The sequence below is a fragment of the Sylvia atricapilla genome, chromosome 24 (genome assembly GCF_009819655.1).
Source record: "Sylvia atricapilla isolate bSylAtr1 chromosome 24, bSylAtr1.pri, whole genome shotgun sequence".
Lineage (NCBI taxonomy): Eukaryota > Metazoa > Chordata > Aves > Passeriformes > Sylviidae > Sylvia > Sylvia atricapilla.
Genome location: NC_089163.1, coordinates 3,347,940 through 3,373,692, shown reverse-complemented (window position 1 = coordinate 3,373,692; position 25,753 = coordinate 3,347,940). Strand labels below are relative to the sequence as shown.

The 25,753-nt window shown below is 49.1% G+C and overlaps 1 protein-coding gene across 2 annotated transcripts in view; it reads left to right on the top strand.

The window, feature by feature from the left end:
• GRIK3 (glutamate ionotropic receptor kainate type subunit 3) overlaps positions 1-24,719 on the top strand; it is a 108,627-nt gene extending 83,908 nt beyond the window's left edge. Inside the window, exons 11-16 of one of the 2 annotated variants that reach the window (XM_066335461.1) lie at positions 6,026-6,249; positions 11,778-11,896; positions 13,704-13,921; positions 20,877-21,099; positions 21,293-21,543; positions 23,474-24,719. In XM_066335461.1, the coding sequence (XP_066191558.1) occupies positions 6,026-6,249; positions 11,778-11,896; positions 13,704-13,921; positions 20,877-21,099; positions 21,293-21,543; positions 23,474-23,827 (1,389 nt within the window). In that variant the 3' untranslated portion in view covers positions 23,828-24,719. Of the gene's footprint in view, positions 1-6,025; positions 6,250-11,777; positions 11,897-13,703; positions 13,922-20,876; positions 21,100-21,292; positions 21,544-22,965; positions 23,281-23,473 lie in introns of those variants that run through there. The other variant, XM_066335460.1, reaches the window with a different exon arrangement.
• The last annotated feature ends 1,034 nt before the right edge of the window (positions 24,720-25,753 follow it).

Genomic DNA, 25,753 nt, shown 5'->3' with positions numbered 1-25,753 from the left:
ATGTTCAGGAGCTGAGCTTCCAGATCTGCCTTCTCTGCCCTAAATGACGTTGGACAAGTCGCTTCTGTGCACTGCTTCCTCCATCTGTAAAATGCAGATGATAATGATTTTGTCCCTTATAGGGACAAAGTGACGCTTAATCAGCCTGTGACAATGACTGCAGCCCTCGGCTGGCTCGGCCCAGGGAGCAGGGGAGCAGCAAGGGCAGGCAAGGACAGCCCTGGGGAGCAGGACACGGCCTCGTGGGGGAACACACCACCGGCTCCACAAACCTGCCGTGGTGCTTTTCCTTCTGGAAAACTCGGCGCAGCTCAAAGCACAGATTTCAGAGGCTCTTACACAACAGCCGTGCCGGGTGAGGCGAGTGGCGGTGTCCCAGCGGAAGGCACCGGTGCTGTGCTGCTCCGAGTGACGGGTGTGACATAGATCAGAACTGACACCCAGCAGTGACTGTGCCCCTCGGCACAGCCCCCCGGGACACGGCTCCTCTGCCCGGCATCTGCTGCTGGGAGCAGGGTCTGGAGCTCACCCAGGGCTGGGAATGGGCTCTGGAGCTCACCCAGGGTTGGGAACAGGGTCTGGAGCTCACCCGGGGCCGGGAGCAGGTTCTGGAGCTCACCCACTGCTGGGAATGGCACTGGAGCTCACCCAGTGCTGGGAGTAGGCTCTGGAGCTCACTCACTGATGGGAATGGGCTCTGGAGCTCACCCAGTGCTGGCTATAGCACTGGAGCTCACCCAGTGCTGGGAGTGGGCTCTGGAGCTGGGTAGGTGCGTGGCTGCAGTGTCTAGGGGCCAAGGGTGCTGTCACCAAAGGGGCAAATCCCCAAAAGTTGGCACCCCAAAGGTAAATCACGTGCCAGGACAGGTGTTTACACAGCCAGCGCGCTGGGCTTGATGCAGTCACGAATCCTCCCCCTCTGCTCTCTCTGATCCAGACATGTCTGGCCACAGGCAGGGATGCCTCGGGCTATGATCCTTTGTAAAATCCCTGTGTCTCTAGTCTGGCCTTAAGCGTAAACAGGAAAAGCAACAGCAATCAGAGCAGGCACAGCACGACCCTGTCCGACAGGTCCCCAGTAGCAGATGCAGAGACAACAGCCCCATGCAGCTGCATGCAGCAGCCCTGCCCTGCTGCCTTTCATCTGCTGCTCATCCTCAGCACAAAAAGTCCCTGTTTTGAGGAGTTCAGTTCATTCCCTGGAGAAGTGGCCTCTCTCCTCACCGCAGTCTGCTGCTCATTGTCACCCCTCTGGCCATTCCCGCAGAGGAGCCTTGATCAGAAGGGCTGTGAGAGCTGAACTCAGGTATTCAGGGAGGTCTGGGGAACCCAGGTGATGCAAAGAAGCTCCTGAGCCCTTTATTCATAACAAACAGGGAACCTGACAACAGCCAAACCTCCTCCTTTCAGCAGCAGTGAACTGCTATTGATGTTTATTCATAGAAATTATTACTGATACAAGTGAAGCTCCACTGCACACCGTGGCTCATCCATTCTGATTTATAAATTCCAGTTGTCTGGCAAAGCAACGCCTGCAAATCTTCCCTTATTGTTTGTGGGCAGAATCCCATAAAACCAGCAGAATGACTTGTTCTGGACATTTTGCACAAACTTGTTCACAAATAAAACTTGTCTTCTGCTGCGACAGTGCACATCACATTGCCATTCAGTCTGAAACTTCAGGTGGGAATAAAAGAGAAGTGGCAAACATTGGGCTTTCTAATGGAAATCCCTGCCAATGGTAACTGTAGAGGAGTTGTAATATCCATCCTTAGGGATGATTCCTGACAGCTGATTTAACAATTCCACAATAAGTGGGCATTTAGTGGCAGTAAATTCTGGCAGAAATACATATTGCACCACACTGCCAGCTCCCCATTAATGGCCCTGCACTGGTGGATGTTTTATCTCAAGTGTCATGTACTGGGGCTTCATTTGGATGTCACTTGGCCAGGGATAGGGAACAAACAATTTCATTGGATGAAATAATTTCATCCTCTACCTTTTGTTTAGACACTGCAGGACCTCAGTGTTAGGGACGGGATGGAAATAAGCCAGAACAGCTTTTCCTTTTGTGCTCAGATCATTATTGGGTGGATTCATAGCTAGGTCATACTCAGGGATGCAGGTGAAGGATCTGTATATTGGGAGCCCCGAGTTCTCTGTGTGCCTCAGCAGCTGTCCCTGCCCCTGGTTCACCTGCCAGGGGTCCATAGCACAGGGCTTGTCTCTCACAGTGGTGCCATTCTCACCAGAATCCTCCAGCCTTCACATCCCTCAGGTACAATTAATGGCAGTTCCATCTCTGGAGATCTCCCTTGAAGTGAAGATTAGAAAAGCCCCAACAGCACCTCGTGGTCCTCATTCCTCCCCTTCAGCTCACAGCTAGATTTTTCCTCTTGACATCTCTTCTTAATCCACCCCTGATACTGAATGAGTCCATTGACAAAAATTATGTCTAAATTAAGACTGAGATCGCAAGAGCAGCCGTTAAGAGCCGGAGTCAGACATTTAGCACTGACCCTGCTCTCCTTGAGCATCCCTGCTCCCAGTGAGTGCTTCCCTGTCTCTGGGCAGGCACAGGGCTGTCACAGAGCACTCCCGGCCCTGCCCCAGCAGCAGCACCTCCTCTCTGAGCCCTGAGCATCAGGAGAGAGTCCAGCTGCTCCTGCTGCCTTCATCCCCCACGGCCAGGGCTGTCTGCTGCAGGAAAAGGTGCAGGGACATGCAGGTGTGAGCCCAGCAGCCCATGGGCACAGAGAGCAGGAGCAGGGCACAGCAGCCAAGCAAGGAGAGTAGGAAACAGGAATAGCACCCAAGGGAGAACCCCCAGTGCTGGCAGTGGCAAGAGACCGAGGGATGACAGTGCCAGACCTGGGTAACAATTAAATCAGTAAAACACACACTATTTCTGTCTCTCAGGCGACACACACATGATTAGTTTATGTAAATACCTAACGCAGATTGGCAAAATAAGCACAGAGGTAGCTTGTTTTCCTGAATAAATATTTATCTTGGTGCTTATGCTGTTGGTGGGCTCTGCCATGACCAGCCACTGTCTGGCTGAGGTCAGACACTGCAGGATTCCCACAGTGACCGTGGCTGCACAAGAGCTGTGCTGACCCATAGCCACATCTCCCTGATAACTGAGAACTTGGAGATAAGGCTTGGCATTTTCTGATGAAAGCCAAATATCTCTGCAGCGAATATGATCATCCCTGTGCTGAACTCCCAGTGATCTCAGAGCTGTTCCAGCCAAGAGCAGCTGTGACTGGGTGAATGAGGAGATCCAAACCCTTGGAGGTGTGCTGCAGAAGTGCCTGCATTTGATGTGGAGCTGCCTCGGCAGAATTCATCTTTTTGGCCTCAGTTCAGCAGAACACTTAAGAACAAGCACAAGGCTTGGAAGACGTGTGAGCTCCAGTAAAACAGAGGTGTAGGCTTAAGTGGTTTTGCTGGACAAGGGTCTTTAAGCCACTGGCACTTGCTCTAATTCCTCAGCTTTAATAAAACCCACCTGACTGCGCAACAGCACAAGAGTCAGGGCTGAGTAAAGGAAGCAGCCAGAGTCTGGTAATTGACTGCCCAGTTTGGAACGTCAGAGCACGACAAATCAAAGCTTCACCCTTGGTGGGTTTGATTTAGATCCTCTCTGTCAGCAAACCCTTAATTAGAGGCCACCTTCAGAAAAATCTGCATTGGTAAAAAGGATATGGAAGTGCAGCCCTGTACTGCCTCTAATTGCTCAGGACACACCCCAGCCCAGGCTCCTGGATCCGTGCTGTCCTGCCTGAATGTGACATTCCCTGCAAGGACACAGGGCTGGGAGCACATCACAGGAGCTGCTGGAGTGACACAGTAAAATTTTATTTCTGCGCTAAAAGCAGTTGGATCCCTGGGCATCCATGCAGACTTCTCTCATTTCATTTTCTGTGGCAAAGCACAAACTCCAGGCAGTTCTTTAGCTCACTGTGTCATTCTGACAAATTTGGCCAAGGATCTCTCAGCCTGGCCACTGCCAGCGAGCTCTGACCACAGAACATTTGCTCCCTCCTTCAGAAAAACCCGTAGCCAAATCCTTCAACATCATCTTTGCTCTTCCCTGGTGAGTCAGGACACCCACACAGAAGTGATGGAGGAGGGAAAATGCTGCATTTTCTTCTGCCATTTCTGCCTTGTGACTGTGGGAAGCGCTGAGCCAAAATGTCCAGGTGTGCTGTAAGGTGGTGGGAGCAGCCAAGCTCCAAACCTGCCAGGATGGTGCCAAGGATGCAGAACATCCCCACCACAGGCTGGGCAGCCACCAATGCCCATCCACTTCCAACCCCCTTCAGCGTCTGTCCATGTCACCACAGCCACAGCTGGCACAATGGGCTCACTGGGAAAATATTGTTCCCATTTTCCACAGGTTTTGACAAATGCCAGCGACTGAAATGGGCTCTTCCTGTACCAGGCTGATGTAAAAATGTATTTCCATCTGGAAAGCGAGAAGGAAAGGAAACCAACCTTTTGGGTAGCAGCTGGAGAGCCACATTAGAACAAAAATACATCATTTTTACTCTTGCTACATAATTCCTGAAGGTCTCTGTTCAGGAGCTGCAAGGCTGCATTGTTGGAGGGGGATCCCTTACAGATACACCTGTGAGTGGACAAAAGCTCATGTAGAGACTCTCCCTAGAGTAAAAGAACCAGATTCCTCCATTTATAAAGATATAAATATATGGATATAAATATAGGTATAGATATAAATATAGGTATAAATATAAATATAAATCTTTCATCACAGATTGGAAAGGCCAAATGAAGCCATTAGCACAACCTTTATCCCCAGCACAGGCCAGGGATCTGCTCCGGTTCCTCCAGTGAATCCCCAGTTCCTGCTGAAGCAAAGTATCTTCCAGCCAGTATTGATTTTAAGTTCATGAATAATGACAAATCTACTGTATCTCTAGATAATTATCACTCGTGGGTAATTTAGAATTTTAATTTTCCAAACCAGATGTTAAATAAATCTCAGCCAGGCTCCTGGCATGGGGGGAGGTTCTGCTCAGTTTCAGAACTGTAATTTATGTGTCTACATTTCCTTAGAAGTTCATAATCCCAAAGAATCATTTGCAAAGCTGAAGCAAGGAGGGTGATACTGAGGAAACCTTGGATGTATTTACCTGTGGCTTTTAAGAACCTGGATGAAGGTTGAGTGAGAGGAATGGATGCAGCTCTTAACCAACAGAAAGAGGGTGCCTGTAGTCGCTGCTTGAATTAGCACAGAAATTAGTAAATAACAGAAATAATAGAAACAAACACAGTTCATGCAGGCTGTCAGCATAAAGAATATCCTCAGCTGAAATTCCTCATGGACCCCAGACCACTCCAGCAGCAAGGGCTGAGGAGTCCATTGTTAAATAGTGTTTTCTCAGAGGGTCTCAGCTCCACACCTCCCTCCCACCCAGCAGGCACTGAGCATTCCTGCCTGAGGCTGAGCCTCTCCAGCTGTGTGGTGAAAGGACTGAGGGAAAAGAAACTGGACCTTTTATACCCCATGTTGCCACAGTATGGCTGCTCCATCCAGAGCAGCCTTCCTGCACACCCTCCTCCCCTCTTGAAAGGCAGGACAACAGCAAATGAAAGGGAGGACAACAATAACAAACCACTGCTGCCAGCAGCAGGGTCTGCACACAGCCTATTCACTGCTGTAGAGTCTTGTGGCAAAGAGAAAGCACAACAAGGGTCACTGATGCTGTAGGACTCAGTGAAATCTGATTTTTCGGACCATTTCAGAAGAGCTCCTTGCATTGGGGCAGCAGCTGCAGAGGCTGCAACACCTCCATTTGGAACATTATACACTCAACATCTGTATTTCACAGCCCATGTGCACCAGGAGGGGAGAACCCCAGGGCTGCACTTTGGGGGTTTTTGGCCTATTTCTGCTGTGTGAGGGCTGTGGTGTCTCCAAGGGGATGGAAACCCCTCAGATTTAACTGCTGCTCTCTCCGTGCCTGTGTCTCTCCCCGTGTGCTGTCTGCAGAAAGCTGACCTGGCCGTGGCTCCTCTGACCATCACCCATGTCCGGGAGAAAGCCATCGACTTCTCCAAGCCCTTCATGACCCTGGGGGTCAGCATCCTCTACAGGAAACCCAACGGCACCAACCCCAGCGTGTTCTCCTTCCTCAACCCTCTCTCTCCTGACATCTGGATGTACATCCTCCTCGCCTACCTGGGCGTCAGCTGTGTGCTCTTTGTCATAGCCAGGTAAGGGGACGCTGGTCCCTGCTGGGAGCTGTGGCATCAAACCTTTGTCACCACTGGTCCATCACCGTGGGCTGGCTGCTCACCTTCACAACGCTCACAAGTATGAAAGGATTTTAATGTTCTTCCATAAATCGACTTTCTTTCATGGTTTCAGAAATTTTGCAGCCTTTCCATCTCGCCAGCACCTCCAGGTGTACGAGGAGCAGTTCTGCTGTGTGTGTCATTGTCCATTTTTGCACCTGTTTGGTCACTGCTCACGCCCTTCCCAGCCTCTCCTGGCTCCTGAGCTCCCATTTTCACTCCATTTTCCACTTCTGTCTCTGATCCCTCCACCAGTAAAGCTCCCACAAACCCCTCCCTGTACCAAAAGAATGGAGGAGCTGTTGCTACGGATCAGACAATGTGTCTGTTTACAACATTAATATGCATCTAATTAGCATGTTTAAATCCTCTATGTTTAAAGGCAGAATTTGCATACATTTGCATGTCTTGTTAATTCCACAGGGCCTTTGATGAGACACAGTCCTGAATTGCTCTCAATCTGTGATCCCACCTTTTCAAATCAAAACAAAGCACTTGTTCCCTCCTGCAGGCACCTGCCCTCCATGACCACACACGACCCTCGATGGAATATTTTGCATAAACACCATGTCCAGGAATGATTCCTCAGCCCACTCCGCAGTTTGATGCTCATTTCTCATTATTTCCAGTTGACTTTGTAGCACTGGGGGTTTCAGAGCCCTCCCTGCTGCCTTGGTCTGAGGGTTCATGCAGAGCCTCTTCCCCAAGGTCTGCTGTGCTGCACCTTCCTGGGATCATCCATCAGAAACCTTCCTCCCTCATCCACTGGCATTAGAGAGTCAAAGGAAAGATCAGATACACAACTGGAGCAAGCAGACTCCATTAACCCTGATGGCACAACAAATCTTCAGCATCCCTCAGGTCCAGAGGGGCACTTAGAGCAGATTTCCTGCGTTCACTCTGTCATATCCCAATTACACAGAAGAGCAGAGTGAGCTGGGCCTGAGTGCTGTGAGCACCTGCAGTGCTCACATTAGGAGCTTGGTTTTTTCCGGCTCATAATGGCCAGATCCAGCCCAAATTGTCCAGACCCCATTTTGAAAGCATGTTAAATGTTCATGGCAGGGCAGGTACATCCTCTGGTCCCTCCTTTGCACAGGGGCACAGATGGATATTGCGTTTTCCTCCCAGAGGACATGGAGGGCCCTCCCTGATCCAGATGCCAGCTGCAATTTCCCTCCTCCCTTGTCTTTGCCATGCCTCCTCACCCAAGGGGAGTCAGAGACAACCAAGTGCTCTCAGCAGCACGAGACTCTTCTCTGGGAAAATTGACCCAAGATAACTATTGATGCCTTGGGAAGGCTGACGTGAAACAGAGACTGGACAGGGCTAGAGAATAAAGCAGATATTTATTAAAAGGCCTCTAGGATCCAGTTTGGCCAGGACAGAGCCTGACCAGGGCTACACCCAAGGTGGACCCAAAATGGTCACAAAAATGGATGAACATTCACGAGATCTTACATTTTTCTAAGTTTTGGTCTATCTGCATATTGGGGTTTAATTGTCCAATTTCAGCTTCAGATTGTGAGGTCTCATCCTTCTGGTTCCTCCTTTCAACCCACCCTTGTTTATGATGTTGGGCTGAAAGCTGTCCTTGGTTCTCAGCAGGAAAAGGATTTGTTTTGTCTCCCTGCTCTGTGAACTTAATATGAGGCTCAGAACCACACACCTAAGCAGCACAGAACCTGAAATACATGAAAGCTAAAACTTAAGGCACCCCTATGAGAAGGAAAACCCTGTGATGGCTGACAGAAGGCCCTTGGCTGTCTGTCCCTGTCATCCAGGCAGGGCACAGCTGAGTGGGCTCTGCTCCCACAGCCCTGCTGGCTTTGATGGCACCAGGCACCAGACTGCTCGTGTGGCCTGCAGTGACAATTCAAACACAATTTTACATTTATGAGCTTATTTTTTCCCAGCTCTTAATGGCCAGATCCAGCCCCGAATTGTCCTGATCCCACTTTCAAAGCATGTTAAATGTGCAAATTATATCCGCACATGAAACACTGCAGAAAGGCTGAAGGAAATGCTGGGACAGGTCCTGATGTGAAGTCCCTCAGTCCCCACAAACAGGGATTTCTGTCCAAGCACGGCAGCTTTTGGCTGATGTTGAGGGATGAAAACCTGAAGGACTGTGGCTTTGTCTCGGGTTTTATTCTGAAATGATCCTCAGCACGTCCCTGCATCAGTTATGATGTGATAGAACATTTTCTCCCTATCAGGCTATTCTTTGGATTAAGTTCAACACATAAAATATTGCAGTTACAGTTTCTTTCTCACATTTTGCTTCTGACATTTCTTCTGTCGTCCTATTCTTTCAAAGAACACCAAGTATTCGGGGTAATTAAAATTCTGCAGGAATTTTCTTTTAACACGTAGATACAGAAAGCAAAAGATTTCACAGCAAAAATATTTATTGCATTCAGAAGTAATGGAAACAATATCTGCTTTTGACCCCAGCAAGGCCTCTGAAATCCAATTCTCAGCAGAAAACCACAATCAAAATAGAAAAGCATTAATTCAGAGACATGAGTCTTCCGAACTAGGCACCAGGGCCCTCTGCTCATGCCATAACCATAGGTCAATGCCACTTAAACAGACTCAGGAAGTATTTAGAGGCAGCCAAAGGATGGATTTGCTCCATCTGTCATTTTAATCAGTTTTTCTTCTCTATTGATGGAGGCCCTGCTCTCAGCCCTCAGCCAGCCATCAACACTGGCTGCTCCTGGGATGGTGTGTCTGGAGGCTGTGGTGCCAGGTTGGCCTGAACTGCCACCTGTCCTTGGGCTCACACGGCCTCCAAATGCCACCAAACCCCTCTGGCTGCGTGGAAGGCTGAGTGGGTTTAATCTTCATCCCAACTGCAGCCAGGACTGGGCTGTCCATCGAAAATTTCTCTGGAGACGCAATTTAGACTTGAAAATATTTCGTGTCAGATCTTTTAAACTTCTTCAAAATGCTTCGATTTCCCTGCCAAAAAGCCAAAAGAGACAGGAGAATGAGCCTAGGTTTTGATGAAATATTTCTCAGAGCTCACTGTGCATGTGAGGATGAGGGAAGCCAGCCAGGGAGAATCCTGAGTTCCCCCACTGATTTGAGCTCTGGCTGTACGGGGTCAATGAGCTCCTCTCCCTCCTTCCTTCATTACCTCTTCCTTCCACTAATGGTTTCCCTGCTCAAGCACAAGAGGCTGTTGCTGCTTTGCAGATTTCTGAATATTTCTCTGTCATTTGAGCTGCACCAGTAGGTTTTTGCTCAGACCTTGAAGTTCTCCAGCGTGTCATCTCGCCAGGCTCATTGATCTTACCCATTCCCTTTCTTTTTCATAGTCTTGCATTGGCAGCCCAAGAAAGTTTTAATCTAATTCCTGAACTCTGGCTTTATCTGACAGAAGGGACCAAGACACCATCCTTTATCCACATCTGGTGTGAAAATTTGTAGCAAGTTCCAAGGAATAAGCAGTAATAGAAAACCAGGTCTGAGTTCAACCTGGGCCTTGTTTCCTTGCTGATTCCCTGTGATTTAGAGAGCAGAGGAGGGTGAGCAGCGAGGACAGCCCAACCATTACCTGGATGAACAAGCAGCAATGTCAGGGTGCAGCAAGACCTGTGGTTCCACAGCCCAAACCCAGCCCAGGGAACAGTCCCCACTGCGGGGAGCTGAGATAAACCAGGGGGGAAAGGAGAGATCATTTGCCTGTACCTTGAAGGTGGAAAACAGAAGCAAAAATTAGGACAGCTGTGCCCAAGGGTAATCTTCCCTAAAGCCACAAGAGCTGTGGGCTGTGCCTTGTCCATCCTCAGTGATATTTTCCCCACAGACCCCTCCTGTGCTTGGTGCTGCTCCAGGACCACAGCTCTGCACTGACACGTGCCCAGGGCAGGTTTCAGTGCCAGCAGGGTCCTGGCACAGAGCTGAGGCCTTTCTCCAAACACATCCAAGTGTCTGAGCCAGGGGACCCCTGGAACTGAGCCACAAAACATCTCCTTGGGTGGTGGCGCATCTGGTGCAGAATTACAGAGGGAAACAACTCCTGCTACAGGCTGTGGGCTGGGCTCTGAGAAGGGGCTGTTGTGAATCTCCAGGGATTCCAGAAGGAAGCGGAGATGATAATTAATGCCTGGTTCAAAAGCAATTATACCAATTATGTTTTTAATTTAATCTCTGCAAAATTTGGGACTCTCAGAAAATGTAAATAAACAGCTCTAAAAATATTAACATCTCTCCTGTTGAGCATCCTCCCCAGATCCTGGCTAAATGAGCTCATTCCCAGCAGTGCTTGCCTGCCAATCTTGGGGAGGATTTGCAGAGATATTCCTAAGAAATTCCCTCAGTCTTGCTCAAGAACTGCAGGGCTATCCATGGAAATACATCCCCACAGGGAAGAAGTTTCTCCCACTACCCACCACAGGGCCAAGTGACACAGCAATCCACAGCAAACTGTCACCACATTGCAGTGTTCTGCCAGTGCCCTGACTGAGCCAAACTCCTGCTGGTCAGGATGGTGGAAAGTTCTACTTCTCAGTGACCTAAATCCCACCCTGATTCCCATGTGCATTGGTGGGACAATCTCCTGAAATACCAGTTTGTCCCTGCTGTTGCTGCAGAATGACCGAGGCTTCTCCCCTCAGTCAATCAAAAATGCCATTTTTTTCCCGTTTTTTAACTGTTACATACAAAAAGTTACGTGTCTAGATGCCGTCCCATCCCATCCTACCCCATCTCATCCCACCATCATGTGCTCTGGGTGCTGTTGTAGGACACATTATTGAAGAGATGATCCAAAGTGACCAAAGGCTCTGGGGAACCCCCCTGAGACACCTCAGGAGGACTTGCCTTCCCCCAAGCCTCTGGCTTCCAGAATGCAGGACGCAGATTTACACCTGTATGGGTGACTGAATTTGCCGCCTTCTCTCTAGAGCTGTGCACCAGAGGCACTGAGACTCCTTTTTTCCAGTTCCTTTAGGGTCTTGTCCTACTACATCCTGACCAACTGTTGCCTTAAAGTTTTAACCTTTATATTTTTCAAATCCTGTGCTGAATCAGTGTATAACTCTGAACTCCTTATAGAGTGTTAGTTACTGTCTTCATATTTTGGTCAGATAAAACAATTCCTCTGGACCTGAAATTCAAGAACAACCTACAGCTTCAGGCCCCAAAAAGTATAAACAAAAGTGAATTGGGAGGGAGCAAACTGGGGTAAATTACTTCATTACCTGAAGCTGTAATTGGAGGATTAACCCCTGATATGTAAACAGATCAAATTTATAATTGTCATGACCGTGGTCCAGCTTGGGTGTGGCCTCTGGAAGGCTTTTGACTGCCCAGGGTGTATCTATTGAAAACCTTTAATAAATACCTGATTTCGCTTTCTTAATCATGTCCAGCCTGTGTTGTAGGCAGCCACCCCAAGGCAGCCTGACGAGCTCTGCTTTCCCTGTGTGCTGCAGGTTCAGTCCGTACGAGTGGTACGACGCCCACCCCTGCAACCCTGGCTCAGACATTGTGGAGAACAACTTCACCCTCTTGAACAGCTTCTGGTTCGGGATGGGAGCGCTGATGCAGCAAGGTAGGCTGGCACCACCTGCTGTTAGGGCTTTTTAAATCGGAAATTTGATTTTGGTTGGAACCTCCCCAGCACCTCCTGGCCCCTGTGGCACTGAGCACCCAGTGCTCCAAGGAGGAGCAGTGCCTTCGTCTCCCTCAGCTGCTTCATTCACCCACATCCCACAGACTCTGCAAATTCCTGTTTCTGCTCATTCAAACCATTTGTTCAGTTTCAAGCTCTCTCACCTGGCTCTGTCTCTCTCTGTTCTAAATCAACTTTTCCAGCAGGCTTTTCCAGTCTTTCTCTCTGCTCCATCCCCATTTTTCCCCTCTCCTGGTCGTTCTGAGCAGTGTGAGATGCCCTGGAGCTGCCCTGGGAGCCTCTGCCCAGCAGCCCCTCAGGAGAGCTGTCAGTGACACTGGTGTGAGCCACCCTGGTCACAGGGACCTCAGAAATGGGATGGGATTACATCCCTGTGTGTGAATGGAATAGAGAGATGGAATGAATAGAATAAATCTGCTCAGAAGGCAGCAAGGGGTGGGGGGAGCTTGGGAGCAGCTCTGAATAAGGAACGAAATTCAGCTGTGATCTAATTGCAGAAAATCCAGGAATAGAAATAAGTGGAAAAATGTCAAACATTTGTCACACTTTAATTTACCGTGTATCAGTGGTTATATCCAGAGAGCAAAAGAGGCACAGCCCCAGCTCAGTGGCAGGCACAGAGCTCCTGCTCTGAGCTCCACTGCTGCCTGTAATAGAGATTCCTCCTGGATCTCAGCTGCCCTCATGGACAGTGACAGCTCCCAGCAAGGCGGTTTAGCAGGATGAATCATCCCTCTTATCAGATGCTGATAAATGAAAAGAGCTATATTCTTTTTAACTCAATTCTGCATCTGAGAAGAAAAATATTTCAAAGCCAGGCTGATGTCACAGCATCCAATGCATCAAAGGGCCGGAGATGGAAGAGGGAAGAAGCAGGATCTTGAGGAGAACCAAAGCACCCTCAATATCCAGGACTCCTCCTCTTCCTGGTGTCTCCTTACTGCACTCTGAAGGGAGGAAAACTACACCCTGTGCTCTGCTTTGATGCCACGCTGCCTAAAATTGCTTTGCAAAGCCCAATCTTTGTTGCACATTCCAGGCTGATAAATCCTCCGAGCACAGCTGTTTCAAACCCAAAGCTCTTGCCTGGCTTTAAAAGGTGTTTTGGGTGATTACAAAAATAGCACAACCCATTTAGCCCTTCATGTCTGCTCAATAAAAGTCATTCCAGACCCACTACACCTTTTATGCTGTAACATCTCCTGCTTCCCCACTTCTGACTGGCATTCAAAGCCCTGGACCCTGATAGTTCCTTTCTCTTGGTGTTTGATTTTTTTTTAAACCTTGTGTATTTGAACACATTCCCCAGAGTGAGCCTTTTGAAAATAATCTGTGTAAAAGCAGAGCCCTTTTTAAATGGCAGAACAAAACACTCATAAAAGTTCATAAATAGCTTGCTATTTAAATCTCATAAAAGCAGCCCAGTTAATTACTTCAGTTTGGATGTTTCCTGTAAATTGGGCACCGTACCCAAGGTCAGTAATCAAGGAAGAGGGTTTTTCTGCAAATGCTACAAAAAACCCACTGATGTCCTCACACACAAGATGTCTGGATAATTTCCCTCCAAACCAGTTGGCTTTAATTGCATAGCTGTAACAGTTTTGACAGCGATACCTGATCATATATATATGTATATATATATGTATATAAATTATACATATGGATACATAAAATGGGTTTTTCCCCCCTCTCTTTCCTCTCCCCTGCTCCCCCTCTCCCACTGCAGGCTCGGAGCTGATGCCCAAAGCCCTGTCTACACGGATCATTGGTGGCATATGGTGGTTCTTCACCCTCATTATCATCTCGTCCTACACAGCCAACCTCGCGGCCTTCCTCACCGTGGAGAGGATGGAGTCCCCCATCGACTCGGCAGATGACTTGGCAAAGCAGACAAAAATAGAGTATGGAGCAGTGAAGGATGGAGCTACCATGACCTTCTTCAAGGTGAGACCAGGCAGAGGCTTTGTGCCTTCCAGGCAGAGATGCCAACGGGAGCCAGGACAAAGATCCAAAGACAGAGCAGCCTCCTGAGCCGCCCCTGCTGCTCCTGCCTCGCAGCTTCTTTCACTCCCTCATCCTGCCCAGACTGACACTGTGGCTCACCTGAGTCCCACCAAGGCTAAATCCCCCTCCCTGTCGTTAACTGAAGTCACAGTTACAGAATTAAAGTGATTTTACCTTTTTGCAGGCTCTACCCAATATTGGCTCAGACACCTTAAAACGCAGCGTGTGCCAAAGTGCAGCTTGTATTAAAGCAATGCAGAAAAACCTTACATTCCCTAAAGCATCTTCCCAATTTCCACATCTGATCCATCCAGCTTCCTCCTTGCTTCTGCCAGCACAACCCCATGGAGCCCCCAGGCTGATCCAGCCAGCCTTCAGGGACAGAGGAAAGCCCAAATGAACCCCACAGCTGGACAGATGTTACAAAGTGCCCTCCCTGACCAGTATTTTTACAGCAGAAATATCTTTCTTGTCCTTCAGGTATTCATATCAATGTAATCCAGTTTTATTAACCTCTGAGATCCAGGGCAAGGTAACACTACCAGTGCATCACAATCCAATTGCATTAATTTATTCTATTTAAAGCATAATTAAATTCAGAAGTCAGTCAGATTCTGCTGTAGCCTCCGAAATAGAAAGAAACTGAGAGATGTAAAATGACCTTTAAAACCACTGCTGGCCTGTAAAAACCCAGTTTTAAAAGGGAGAGAATAAAAGGCTAGAAATGAGAGATGATTAAGGAATTATCACCCTGGCAAGGAAAGAGGCCCAAAGGAAGATCCCAGGCTTTGGCTCAGGAATGTGAGCTGGCTCCCACGCACCTCTGCCTCCTTCCCCCTCCACCACCCTAATGCAGAAGGAAATGCATGTGACTAACACACTTCAGGCTTTACCAAGCTTGTGCCTGGTGCTGCAGGATTTGAGCAGGCACAGGGTGATGGCAGCTTGACGAGGCCTCAGCAGTTTAATTGGCAGGACTCATTAAAGGAGGCCAATATGCTGGATTTTAATAATAGAGAGAGCATTGCTCCCGTGCAACTTCTCTTGGCTCTGATCCGGCTGAGAAGCCACTGTCCTCCCTGAATCTGTGCCCTGGCTCTGGCAGGCAGCAGCAGAGGGTGATAAAGAACCACGGAGGGGTTGGTTTGATCTTTAACAATCCTGGGAATGCCCAGTTTGCCTCCTGCCGTGGAGCTGGTCCATGCAGCTCTGGGCATGGCACAGCCAGAAGCGTGGTGGTGCCTTCCAAAGCCATATAAACCTGGAAGAGCCAGCAGGGAAAGGCAGGCTGTGACTGTGTGCTTTAACTGCGCTTTCCAACACGAGTTTTATATGGGAATAAAAGGAAACTGTCTCTTTTAACAATCATCAGGACACAGTATATTTATTGCTTCATATCATTATCCATCAGAATCATACTTCAGGCTTCGAACAGCCTTGGCATGGTTTATTGATGCAGCATATTTTCCTTTTCCTTTTTATTATCACTGTTGTATGGAGATGAATTCTCAGGAATGTCCCTTCTGACAAGTGTTTCCACTGCTGGAGCAGTGCCCACGTGGGATGCTCTGTTCACTTGTCCTTTGTGCACAGAGGGAGAGGCAGGATTCCTCCCAGCCCTCAGCAAGGTCCTTGTCCTCGACTGGATAATTCCTGCGGTGGTTTAGCTTCAGCTGCTCTGTCAGTGCCACCTCCATGGGGACAGCTCCATGTGCCACCTGATGTCTCCCTCAGATGGGTGGCACTGGAAGAACAGTACATGGCCTCCCTCCTCTTCCTCAGCTCTGCTCCAGGGGACACCAGCAGAGCCATCCCAGGCCAGGCAGGGCTCCTGAAGCCACTCTGCAGATCCAGAGCCTGAGCACTGCTGCAGCCCTGAACACACTGTCAGTGCTGGGACAAAAGGCTGATGGCAGCACACAAATGAGGATCTTACTTTCTCCTTGGATTATCTGCTAGGCTTGGCCCAAATTGCTGCCTGGCTCCTTGTCTGGCTGTTCCCCAAAAGTCATTCCCCTCATAGCAGGGTCTGGCTCCTCCATTTGTCCCTGTTAAATCAGCTGCAAGGTGCCCACACCAACCCTGAGCACACCCTCTGTCAGTGCCCACCCATGCTGGAGCCCCCAGGAATGCAGAGAAGCGCCACCCCAGGGGCTGATCCTAGGGAGCAGTGGACAATGAGAGGAAGAGGAAGGCAGATGCTTTCCATGAGATGTTTCCCAAAGCACTGACCAGCTCTGCCTGTGTTCAGGCTGCCCCAGACCTTGTGCAGAGTTCACCAGGGACACTGCAGAAGGTCCCAAAGGAACCAAGACACCTCTGGGACAGCCCCACCACGAGGGATGCTGCTCCCACAAAATTTGGCCCCGTGCAGCTGAGCAAACCAGCCACAGCAAATGGGAGGAAGAAAGAGCTTTACCAACTGTATTGGCAGATTTCGACTTAATGAAAAGAACTTTTGAGAAGCTGTTTACTCCCTGGCAATGCAGATTGGGTTACAGGAATAACTACAGATCAATTAATTTCGGAACAGCATCCAGAGTTCATTATAACTCATAAATCCTTCCCATCCTGCAGAGGATGCTCTGAATGGAAAGCCAGGTCTCACGTGCAGTTTGGAGTCTGGGTGTGAGTGTGTGTGTGTGTGTGTACACAGATACTCACTCACACAGAAATGTTAAATCCTCAAGATTAAGTATCTTCAGTTGGTGGAAATCAATTTATTTTTTCATACAGGCTGGAATTGAAAATCTTAAGCCTGAAAGTTCCTTTCTTGCCAATTTGGCTGATAAAAAAGCGTATATGTCTTGGCAAGATGCCTCGTAGGGGCTCCTCTAAATGATTCCATTAATTGATTTGGGTGACTGGCCCTGCAGAACTGCTTATTAAAGTTGGCTTCTGAGCTGTGACTCTGAAGAATGAACTCGGAGGCGTCGCTGGTGTCGCTGCATTTGGAGGGGCTGGCACTCGGCTTTCACACCCACACACATCTCATTTAGCACCAACACGGGGTGATTAAGATGCAGAGCACAGCAGAGCAGATCCTGGTGTTATTTATCCTGAACAAATCGAGGAGAAGCTCCACTCGCACGAGTCAGAGGGGGAGATGTGAGCAGGAGTGAGGCTCGACCCCGCCGTGTGAGCAGTGGCTGCAGCACCAGCCCTTGATAATTAGCAATATCTCCATCATTCCTGATGTCTCGGAGCTCCTGACACGGGAACTTCTCTGCCAGGAAGAAGCCAGTGTCAGACCACTGATCTTAATGCTGCAGAGCACACCCAAGCAGCTCCTCCTCATCCACCTTTGGCAGCAAAGTTGTCACTGAGGGGGCCCTGGGGACCCTGTTGAGGATATGGGGGCACAGGAGGGTCCTTTTATCCATAACCAACTGAGATATGCTTCTTTTAAGAAATAAAAGTAAATGGGGAATCTCTTGAGAAGAAATTAGCACCCAGCCCACAGCACAGCAAACACCAGATCAGACCAGTAACTAACCCCAGCAAGGATTTTTTAAGGTAAATTGTGGTAAAATCAGGGTCCAGCAAAATAAAATGTATGCACAAATAAGGAACACAGGAAAAGCAACAGCAAAATAAACACAATTTAAGGCATTTGTTATTGCTAAATTACTACTAAGATGGTTTTGCTTATTTCTGTGGTGCAGTCCTGGCTGACAGCATCCAAATTCCCATCAACAAGCAATGCCTTTTCAGTGTGGCCTAAGTCTGTGAGAGGAGGAAGGGGAGAAATGAACTTTCCCTTCAACTACAAAACGTGTTCTGTGGTTTAATTGGGTAAGAGCTGGAGCAGGGATGCTCCTCCTGAGATTTGGGATCCATACTGACATCGCTCTCACAGCTTTAGCAAATGATCAGCCTGTGAGGGCTGTGCTGGGAACCACAGCTGGGGAATTTTCCCTTGGAAAAGTGGTGTTTTTATTACGTTTTAGAGCCTGAGATAACCCTGACCAGTGGGTGTGAGCTGCCCTGCCAGCACCAGTGGCCTGCCCTCTTCTGCTGGAGGGATCCCCCAGCTCATCCTCCCTGCCAGGGTCTCAGCCCTGCACCCGGCTCTCTGTCCAGCAGTTGTGGGAAATGGATTTACAGAGAGTTCTCAAAGCCTGGCAGAAAGCTCACACAGTCTTGTGCATCTGTATGGAAACTTTGAGATAAAAAAAATGCTGACTTAGAAAGGCCACGGGATAGGACAGACGTTGCTGAGAGAGAAATTGAACTGGAAATAAGTTTCAAATGATGGCCTTGCAAATAGATCAGATATTTTGGAGAAATAGAACTATGAAAGATGTATTGTAGGAAGATCCATGTGGGGTATTTTAATAGATGATTGGCTTAGAAGCATTAGCAGCATTGTGTGGCAAAAGCTGATAGGCAAGAAAACACTTATTATGTGCTGTAATTAGGAAATACTTCGGCTTCTGATTATGATGGCATGAATTATTGCATCTATATTGTCTCATCCTTCACATGAGACTGAAAATGGAATAAAAGTCTTTAAAACACCTCTCAAGAGCCCCACCTCTGGGTCAGAAAAGGGTTTGTCCAGCAAGCAGTGACCAGCAGCTCCATCCTCCCGGGCAGCCCTTACCCAGACCTGCCAGGAGGGTCAGAGCTGGGCTCGGAGCAGCACAACCAGCACTGACAAATCTGGCCTCTTCCTGGCATCCCAAACACAATTAAGGCCTTTCAAGCTGGTCAGCAGCAGTGATTTAAGAGAAGAAGAGAAAAGTGGTTTTTCTCTTCCGGGGAGCCCTGTCTCATGTAATTTCAGTTGCCTGAAGAGGTCCATTGCCTCATGCAAGTCCCATTTGCTTCACTAAATGCAGCCTATTGATTTTTTGCCAGTTTATTTTGCTCTGCGCTCTAAACTGGGAGAACACTGATGTTAAAAGCCCTGTGTCAACACCCAAGGAGCATTAAATGCAGAAAGAGAAGAAGAGAGAAGGAGAGCCAAGGAACCCAGAGGCCTCTGATGTGAACTATATAAATGTTAAACAAGTCCTTATCAGCCAGCCGAGTGCACGATTCATTTCAATTACCCATTGTAATGTACAGATATTTAATAATCCTTTTGGAGGCTACATTTCTTGCTGCTCTTTGAGGCTTGATAGATGCCACAAATCTACCTTACAGGCACTGGTCCAGGTTTTCAAGCAAGGGAGATTATCCTGCCTCTTGAATGAAGTTTGCTCCAGCACATCCACTGCTGCGCATTCATCAAGTGGATTATAACGAGCACGAGCTTTAATGGAGAAGAAATGAATCCCCGGGTATTTCAGTCAGCAGAAGGGCCCCACAGGGTTAAAGGCAGAGGAGCAGCCTTTGTTTGAACAGCACTGCACTCCCCAGCTTTGGGGTGATGAGCTTTTGTTTAACTTTTGCTAAACCTGCTGGAATAAAGGAGGTGGACGGGCAAAGCATTTGGAATATGAAGCATTACAAGGGACTTTCAGCTACCTCCTCACCACGATTTATTATGGTTTTATCAGAAGAACCTATGCTGGCACATTTTGGGTGATGCTGGTGGAATGAGGGGGAGCTGTGGCAGAGGCAGTTGGGCTGGGCTGGGGCTCCATCTCCTGCTTTCTTATGGAAGGACAGAGGCCTGTGGAGAGATAAACGATGGCTGAAATCACAGCTCTGCCGCAGCCACTCCTCGTGCAGCAGCTGCTGAGAGGACACCCTTATTCCAGGCACAGCACAGGGATTTATCTGCCCTCTGACTTATCTGCCAGCTCCAGGCTCACCGAGGAGCACGGTGGAGGAGGAGGTTTGGCTGGCTAAGCTGCCTCTTGTGAAATAAGAAAGCAAAAACAGATCTAGGAGAAACAAGAAATTGGACAGAAACGAAGAAGGGTGCATAAAGGAGCTGGCAGCAGTGGGAACACAAGCCTCAGTATCCAAGTGCTGCTCCAGGGCTGGTCTGAGGGAGAAGCACTGACCCACAGGAGAACTGGGACCAGCAAAGGGGCAAGAGGACACTGCTCTGCCTGTCTGGGAAATCTTCCTGAACTAAAGCCAGCTCTGACCAGCAGTCTGGTTTAGATGGAAAGTGTCCCTGCCCATGGCAGGGGAGTGAGCAGGATGAGCTTCAAGGTCTTCCCCAGCCCAAACCATTCTGGGATTCTGTGGCTTTTGTGATGATTGACAGGGACAACTCAGAAGGTGCTCGTAGATAAATGGTACTTTTCAAATGTTATGGCAGGACGTAAAATAACCATATTTCTTCTCACTCAACACATTTTCTAGAAGAAAAAAACACATTCACATGAATAGCAAGCTGGAAAACATATTCCTTCCTTTGCAACAGAATGTCTGCTGAAAGTGAAAGAATATCCATGTTTATTTTTAGCCGTAAGACAATCTTCTTGAATATCTCTGTGCTTCTGTTTACGTGGCGACGTTAAATCTGTTTGGCAGTTGCACATATCTCAGAGGAGACATGTTTCCTTGCCATGCTTGAGGAAAGACAAAAATATCAGAGAGTGTGTGTGGAGAAAACCACATCCTCCAAAACTCTCTCTGTTCCGTCTTCGTGCAGAAACATTACAGGGTAAACAAATCCTGGTTAGGAAGTGAGCACATTTAAGCAGATCTGGGAGAGAAGGAGGTGTGCAGGGCTTTGGGCAGGGTCTCAGTTCCACCTCAGGATGGAATCACAGTGGGATGTTTGCTGCAACACTCGTCTCCCTTTAAACATAAACCCAAACGATGCTGGGAAGTGAAGGTATTTAAGACAAAGTCAAATTCTCCATTGCTCCATTGTGTGATCTGTTCTCAACTGTTATTATTATAAACTGAAAAGATACCAGCTTTCAGCAAATGGAGATTTCATTCTTATTTTGGGGCCGGGGGGTGGGGGGTATCATTTTTCCAGAAATCCAAAATTTCCACGTTTGAAAAAATGTGGGCTTTCATGAGCAGCAAACCCACGGCTCTGGTTAAAAACAACGAGGAGGGGATCCAGCGAACCCTGACGGCCGATTACGCGCTGCTGATGGAGTCCACCACCATCGAGTACATCACCCAGAGGAACTGCAACCTCACCCAGATCGGGGGGCTCATCGACACCAAAGGCTACGGGATTGGGACACCCATGGGTGAGTTCTGCAGGCACCCTGAGCGGGGCTGGTTACCACAGACACAACAGAGGTGATTTCCAAATACCAAACTTTACAGTGTCTGCCCGTTGAGGAGAGGTCTGAACTGCTCTGCTTAACACAGACACCTTCCCTGCGTGGTGGGATTTTTGTCCCACTTTCCCTCTGTGTTTAACGCTGTTCCCATCCCCAGGGTCACCGTACAGGGACAAGATCACCATCGCCATCCTGCAGCTCCAGGAGGAGGACAAGCTCCACGTCATGAAGGAGAAGTGGTGGCGGGGGAATGGCTGCCCTGAGGATGAGAACAAGGAGGCCAGTGCTCTGGGCGTCCAGAACATCGGCGGGATCTTCATAGTCCTGGCAGCAGGCCTGGTGCTGTCCGTCTTCGTGGCCATGGTGGAGTTCATCTACAAGCTGCGCAAAACGGCGGAGCGCGAGCAGGTACTGCCTGATCCCCGCTGGTTCTCTGCACTGCCCTTAGCTCTGCAGGCTGACCCCAGACACAGGCAGGCAGGGGCAGAGGGATCCAGCCTGGCTCCCCTTAAACACCTTCCCCAGAGGCTCACTGCTCTGTCCCTCTGACAGCCTCCACTCGGGGGAAAGTCACGTCTGCTCTGAGCAGGGTCATCTGCTGCAGCAGCAGCCAGAGCAGGACACATTGGGCAGGGGAGCTTAGGGCAAGCTGACAAATAAATCATTAAAATACAGTGGGAAGTCCCTAGGAGGGGCCTTTCCCAGCTGTTACATCCGCTTGAAATCACCTTGCACATTCCAGGTGTGACTATCCGTGCTTTCTCCCCTGCCCCATTCAAAGGGAAACAAGTCAGGGCCCACCAGGAAGCCTCACGCTGTTTAATCCGCTCTGCCACACTCACAGACACAGCCCAGCAGTGGCTGATCAGCGTTCAGAAAACAACAGAACTGCTTTTATGTTCTTCCTCTTCCCTGGGTGTCCTGGTGCAGTGAGTGCAACCTGCAATTGTGTGCATGACCAGAAATGAAAGCCAGCTGCCCTCATGATGGACTAGACAGAGAAAGGAAAGCTGCCCAGTGGCAGGAGGGTCAGACCCATCCCAGCCTCCTGCAGGGATCACACAGCACCAGACCTCGGCAGCCACCTCCAGCTCTGCCTTTGTGCAGGATTTAGCATGTCACAGGTACAGTCCTTGCCAAGGGAGAGGAGTCAGCCAGGTGCCCACACAGCCCTGCAGAGCACAGCCAATGCCTGAAACAGCCCCAAACCTCATGCTCACCCTCCACTGAGCCCTTCCGGCCCTGCAGCTCCCTGCTGGGGAGTTAAATCTGGGTACTGGGTACCCACTGGGGGAGCAGAGCACTGCAGCAGTGATGAAGAGTTTTGTCCCCTGTGCCTTGGAGTGGCTACCTAAAGCAGAGGCTAGACGAGTCTGATTCAATAAAAGCAGGTATTTATTGAGGGCACCTTCAATAAATATATCAATAGATGCACCTTGGGCAGTCAAAAGTCTCCGAGGGGCTACGCCCAAGATGGACAGTAGTCACAAGTTTTGTAGACAGATAAGTTTGGTTTATTTACATATCAGGGGTTAATCCTCCAATTACAGCTTCAGCTAATGAAGTCACATACACCCAGTTTGCTCCCCTCCCAAACTCACTTTTGTTTATCCTTTTTGAGGCCTGAGAGAGTGAGTTTATCCTTTTTGAGTCCCAGCCCTAGAGAAGGAATAATTTTATCCCAATAAAACAGGGGAGAACAGTAGCTTGACAGGCTACGGAGCTCCACAAACTAACACACCAAAGAATTGCAGGCTTAATACAAATACATGACAAAAGAACCCCAAATAAAAGGCAAAAATCCTAAGGCGTCATCCCCGCTGTCCCCAGCGCTCCTTCTGCAGCGCCGTGGCCGACGAGATCCGCCTGTCCCTCACCTGCCAGCGCCGGGTCAAGCACAAGCCCCAGCCCCCCGTGATGGTGAAGACGGACGCCGTGATCAACATGCACACCTTCAACGACCGACGGCTGCCCGGCAAGGACAACATGACCTGCAACACCGGATTGGCACCCGTGTTTCCCTAGGGAATGGCGACACTGGGGGTGGGTGGGTGGGGAAGGAGTTGCGGCAGACAAAGGCTGGATGCGCCCTTAATTAAGGGAGAGTGGATTAAAAAAAAAAAAAAAGAAAAAAAAAACAAACAAGGAAAAAAAAAATAAAAGCCTGGTTTGTTCATTTCAAGAACAAGGCCTTTGCAACCCAGCTGCATCCATCACCGCAGAGGAGCCAGAACTTCCAAGCACGGACAGTAATGTGGGTCTTGGGGCTTTTTGCGTTTGTTTTTGTTACTTTTCATTCCTTTTTTTTTTTTTTTTTTTTAATGCTTCGATCCTCCAGGCCTCATGGAGTCCAACCACCACCGAGGAGTCTGATGTTTACACACTGAAAACAGGCGGAGGTGAAGCAGAACTGAGCCAGCCCCGAGCGGGTGAGGAGGAGCCCCAAGGGCGGCTCCATCAGCACGGCAATAAACAGGAGCACCTGGTCAGGTGTGAACACCTGACCCACACCGACACACAGAGCACACTTTGGATGCATTGCCCGGGAGAGGCAGAGGAATCTGGGAAGCACTGGCATGGTGGAGGCTGTGCCTGCCCTCCAAGCAGCCCGTGGTGGCCCTCACCTCGCGGCTGTGCTGGCGCAGCCACCCGGAGCGGGATGTCCACCTGGGAGAGTGGTGGCACAAGGTGACACACACGTCCCTCAGCAGATCCAGGGCAGCTGACTGGGAAGGGGAAGGTGAGCCTGTAATGGACCCGAGCTCCAGGCCAGTGAGGGCACAGCGTGGCATGCACAGGACCCTCTGCACCTCCAAGTGACAGCACCCGCACTCCCGGTGCCCAGCTCCAGCCCAGGGTGGCACCGTGATCTCCAGGTCCCCAGCTCTGTCTCTGCTCTTCCTGCAAAGCTCAGCCTCTCCTGCAGAGAAGCAGCCAGGTCCACAGGCTCCAGCAGCGGCAGGAGCAGAGCTGCTTGCAAGAGGCAAAAGTACCGATTTCCATGAAATTCAGCGGCGCTGAACTGCAGCTCCACACTGGGAGGGGACTGTGGGCCTGGTTTAGGACTAAGTGCTCTCCATGGCATCAAGGACCTGAAAGATGAATCTCAGCCAGGGCTGAGCTGGAAGGAGAAGAGCCAAGCCTGGGATCCCTCCTGCTCTGAGCACGAACTGCCACCCCTCAGGCAGCCTCTCCATGGGAGTTAAGCAAACACACACTAAAATGTTTTTAGGAAATCTTCCATGAATTGTCTTCTTATTTTCAGGTTGCTTAATGCAGAAGGTTGGTCCTGCAGACGAATTTAGGCAGAATTACCAAAGACCCCTCTGCTGACCTAAGGTAACACTTGAGTAACGTCCCTCAGCTCCATCCCTGCCAGGGGACCCACAGGCAGCCAGTGGGACACTGTGGATTCATTCACAAAATTAAACAAATGGAAACCCCTCTGCCCACTCTAACCCAGAATGTCACACACATGATGCAAAGGTGCTTAAAAGCTCTGATTTAAACGCTGGTGGTGTAGAAAACAGCAATGCCTTGCCCCTGCAGGGGTAAGAGGGACAGTGACCTGCCGCAGGACCCCACCTGTGGAGGGATGGAGCAGCCAGTGCCCGAGCTCTGCACCCAGGGCCTTGCTCTGTGCCATGGGTGCAGAGGGTGCTGAGGCCACTGCAGGAACCTGAACGCTGAACTGAGCCCGTTCCCCCTCCCGAGCTGCACAGCCATTCTGGAAAGTTTATCCTCTCCCAAAGGAACAAACCTCTCTGTAGCTGATTTTGGGTTTTTCCCCACCTGCTCCTCTCTGTGTTCAGTTGGGAAGGTTGTCTCGAGCTGAGCAGAATTAGTAGATTAACTCAAGGGGGAAGAGCTGCTCCTTGACCCCATCACGGAACAAAGTCTGCCCTTATTTTGCTTTTTCCATGATGTAGAGAAACAACGGAGTGACCCCAAACAAAACCCGGTGATTTGTCATTCTTTGACTCAAGTAAAGATATGCAAAAATTTTACATTCATTTTCACCTTTTCACAAAAACCGTGAAAAATTAGGGATGAAAGCTGCCAATGCAATGGGTGTCAGATTCTTAATGGTTTGCTGCCCAAATACTTTGAGCAGAGGACAAGACTGAAGTGTGGGGCAGCTTCCCAAAGCTAATGACATGCTTTCTTTATTCCTTTGCAAATCCTTAGGCTTGTCAGAGTAGTAGATTTTATGTTTTTCTCATGGATTTTTAAGCTCTAAAAAAAAAAAGCAGAGATGAAAACAAAGCCCAAAGCTGGCTTTAAATGTCCAGAGAGTAAAATACCACAGAGATCAGCATTCGTTTTGCTTCTTGGCAGATTCTTAGAAAATAAATAAATATTGCTGATACTACAAACCCCCATTTATTTTTTGCCACCAGCCTGATTTGATTTTACTCACAAATGTGACAGGTGAGCATCTGGAATTACTGGTGTGGTGCCAGCCAGATCAAACCCTGCAGATGAACCTTTTCCTCCCATCCCTAAATCAGCCACAAACTGCAGCCAAATTCCTACACCTCCGTTACGGCTTTGTGTTGAAGTTTTGCTCGTTTGGAACAGCTGACATCCAATCAGGGAATGTTCTGCAGTGCCCAAA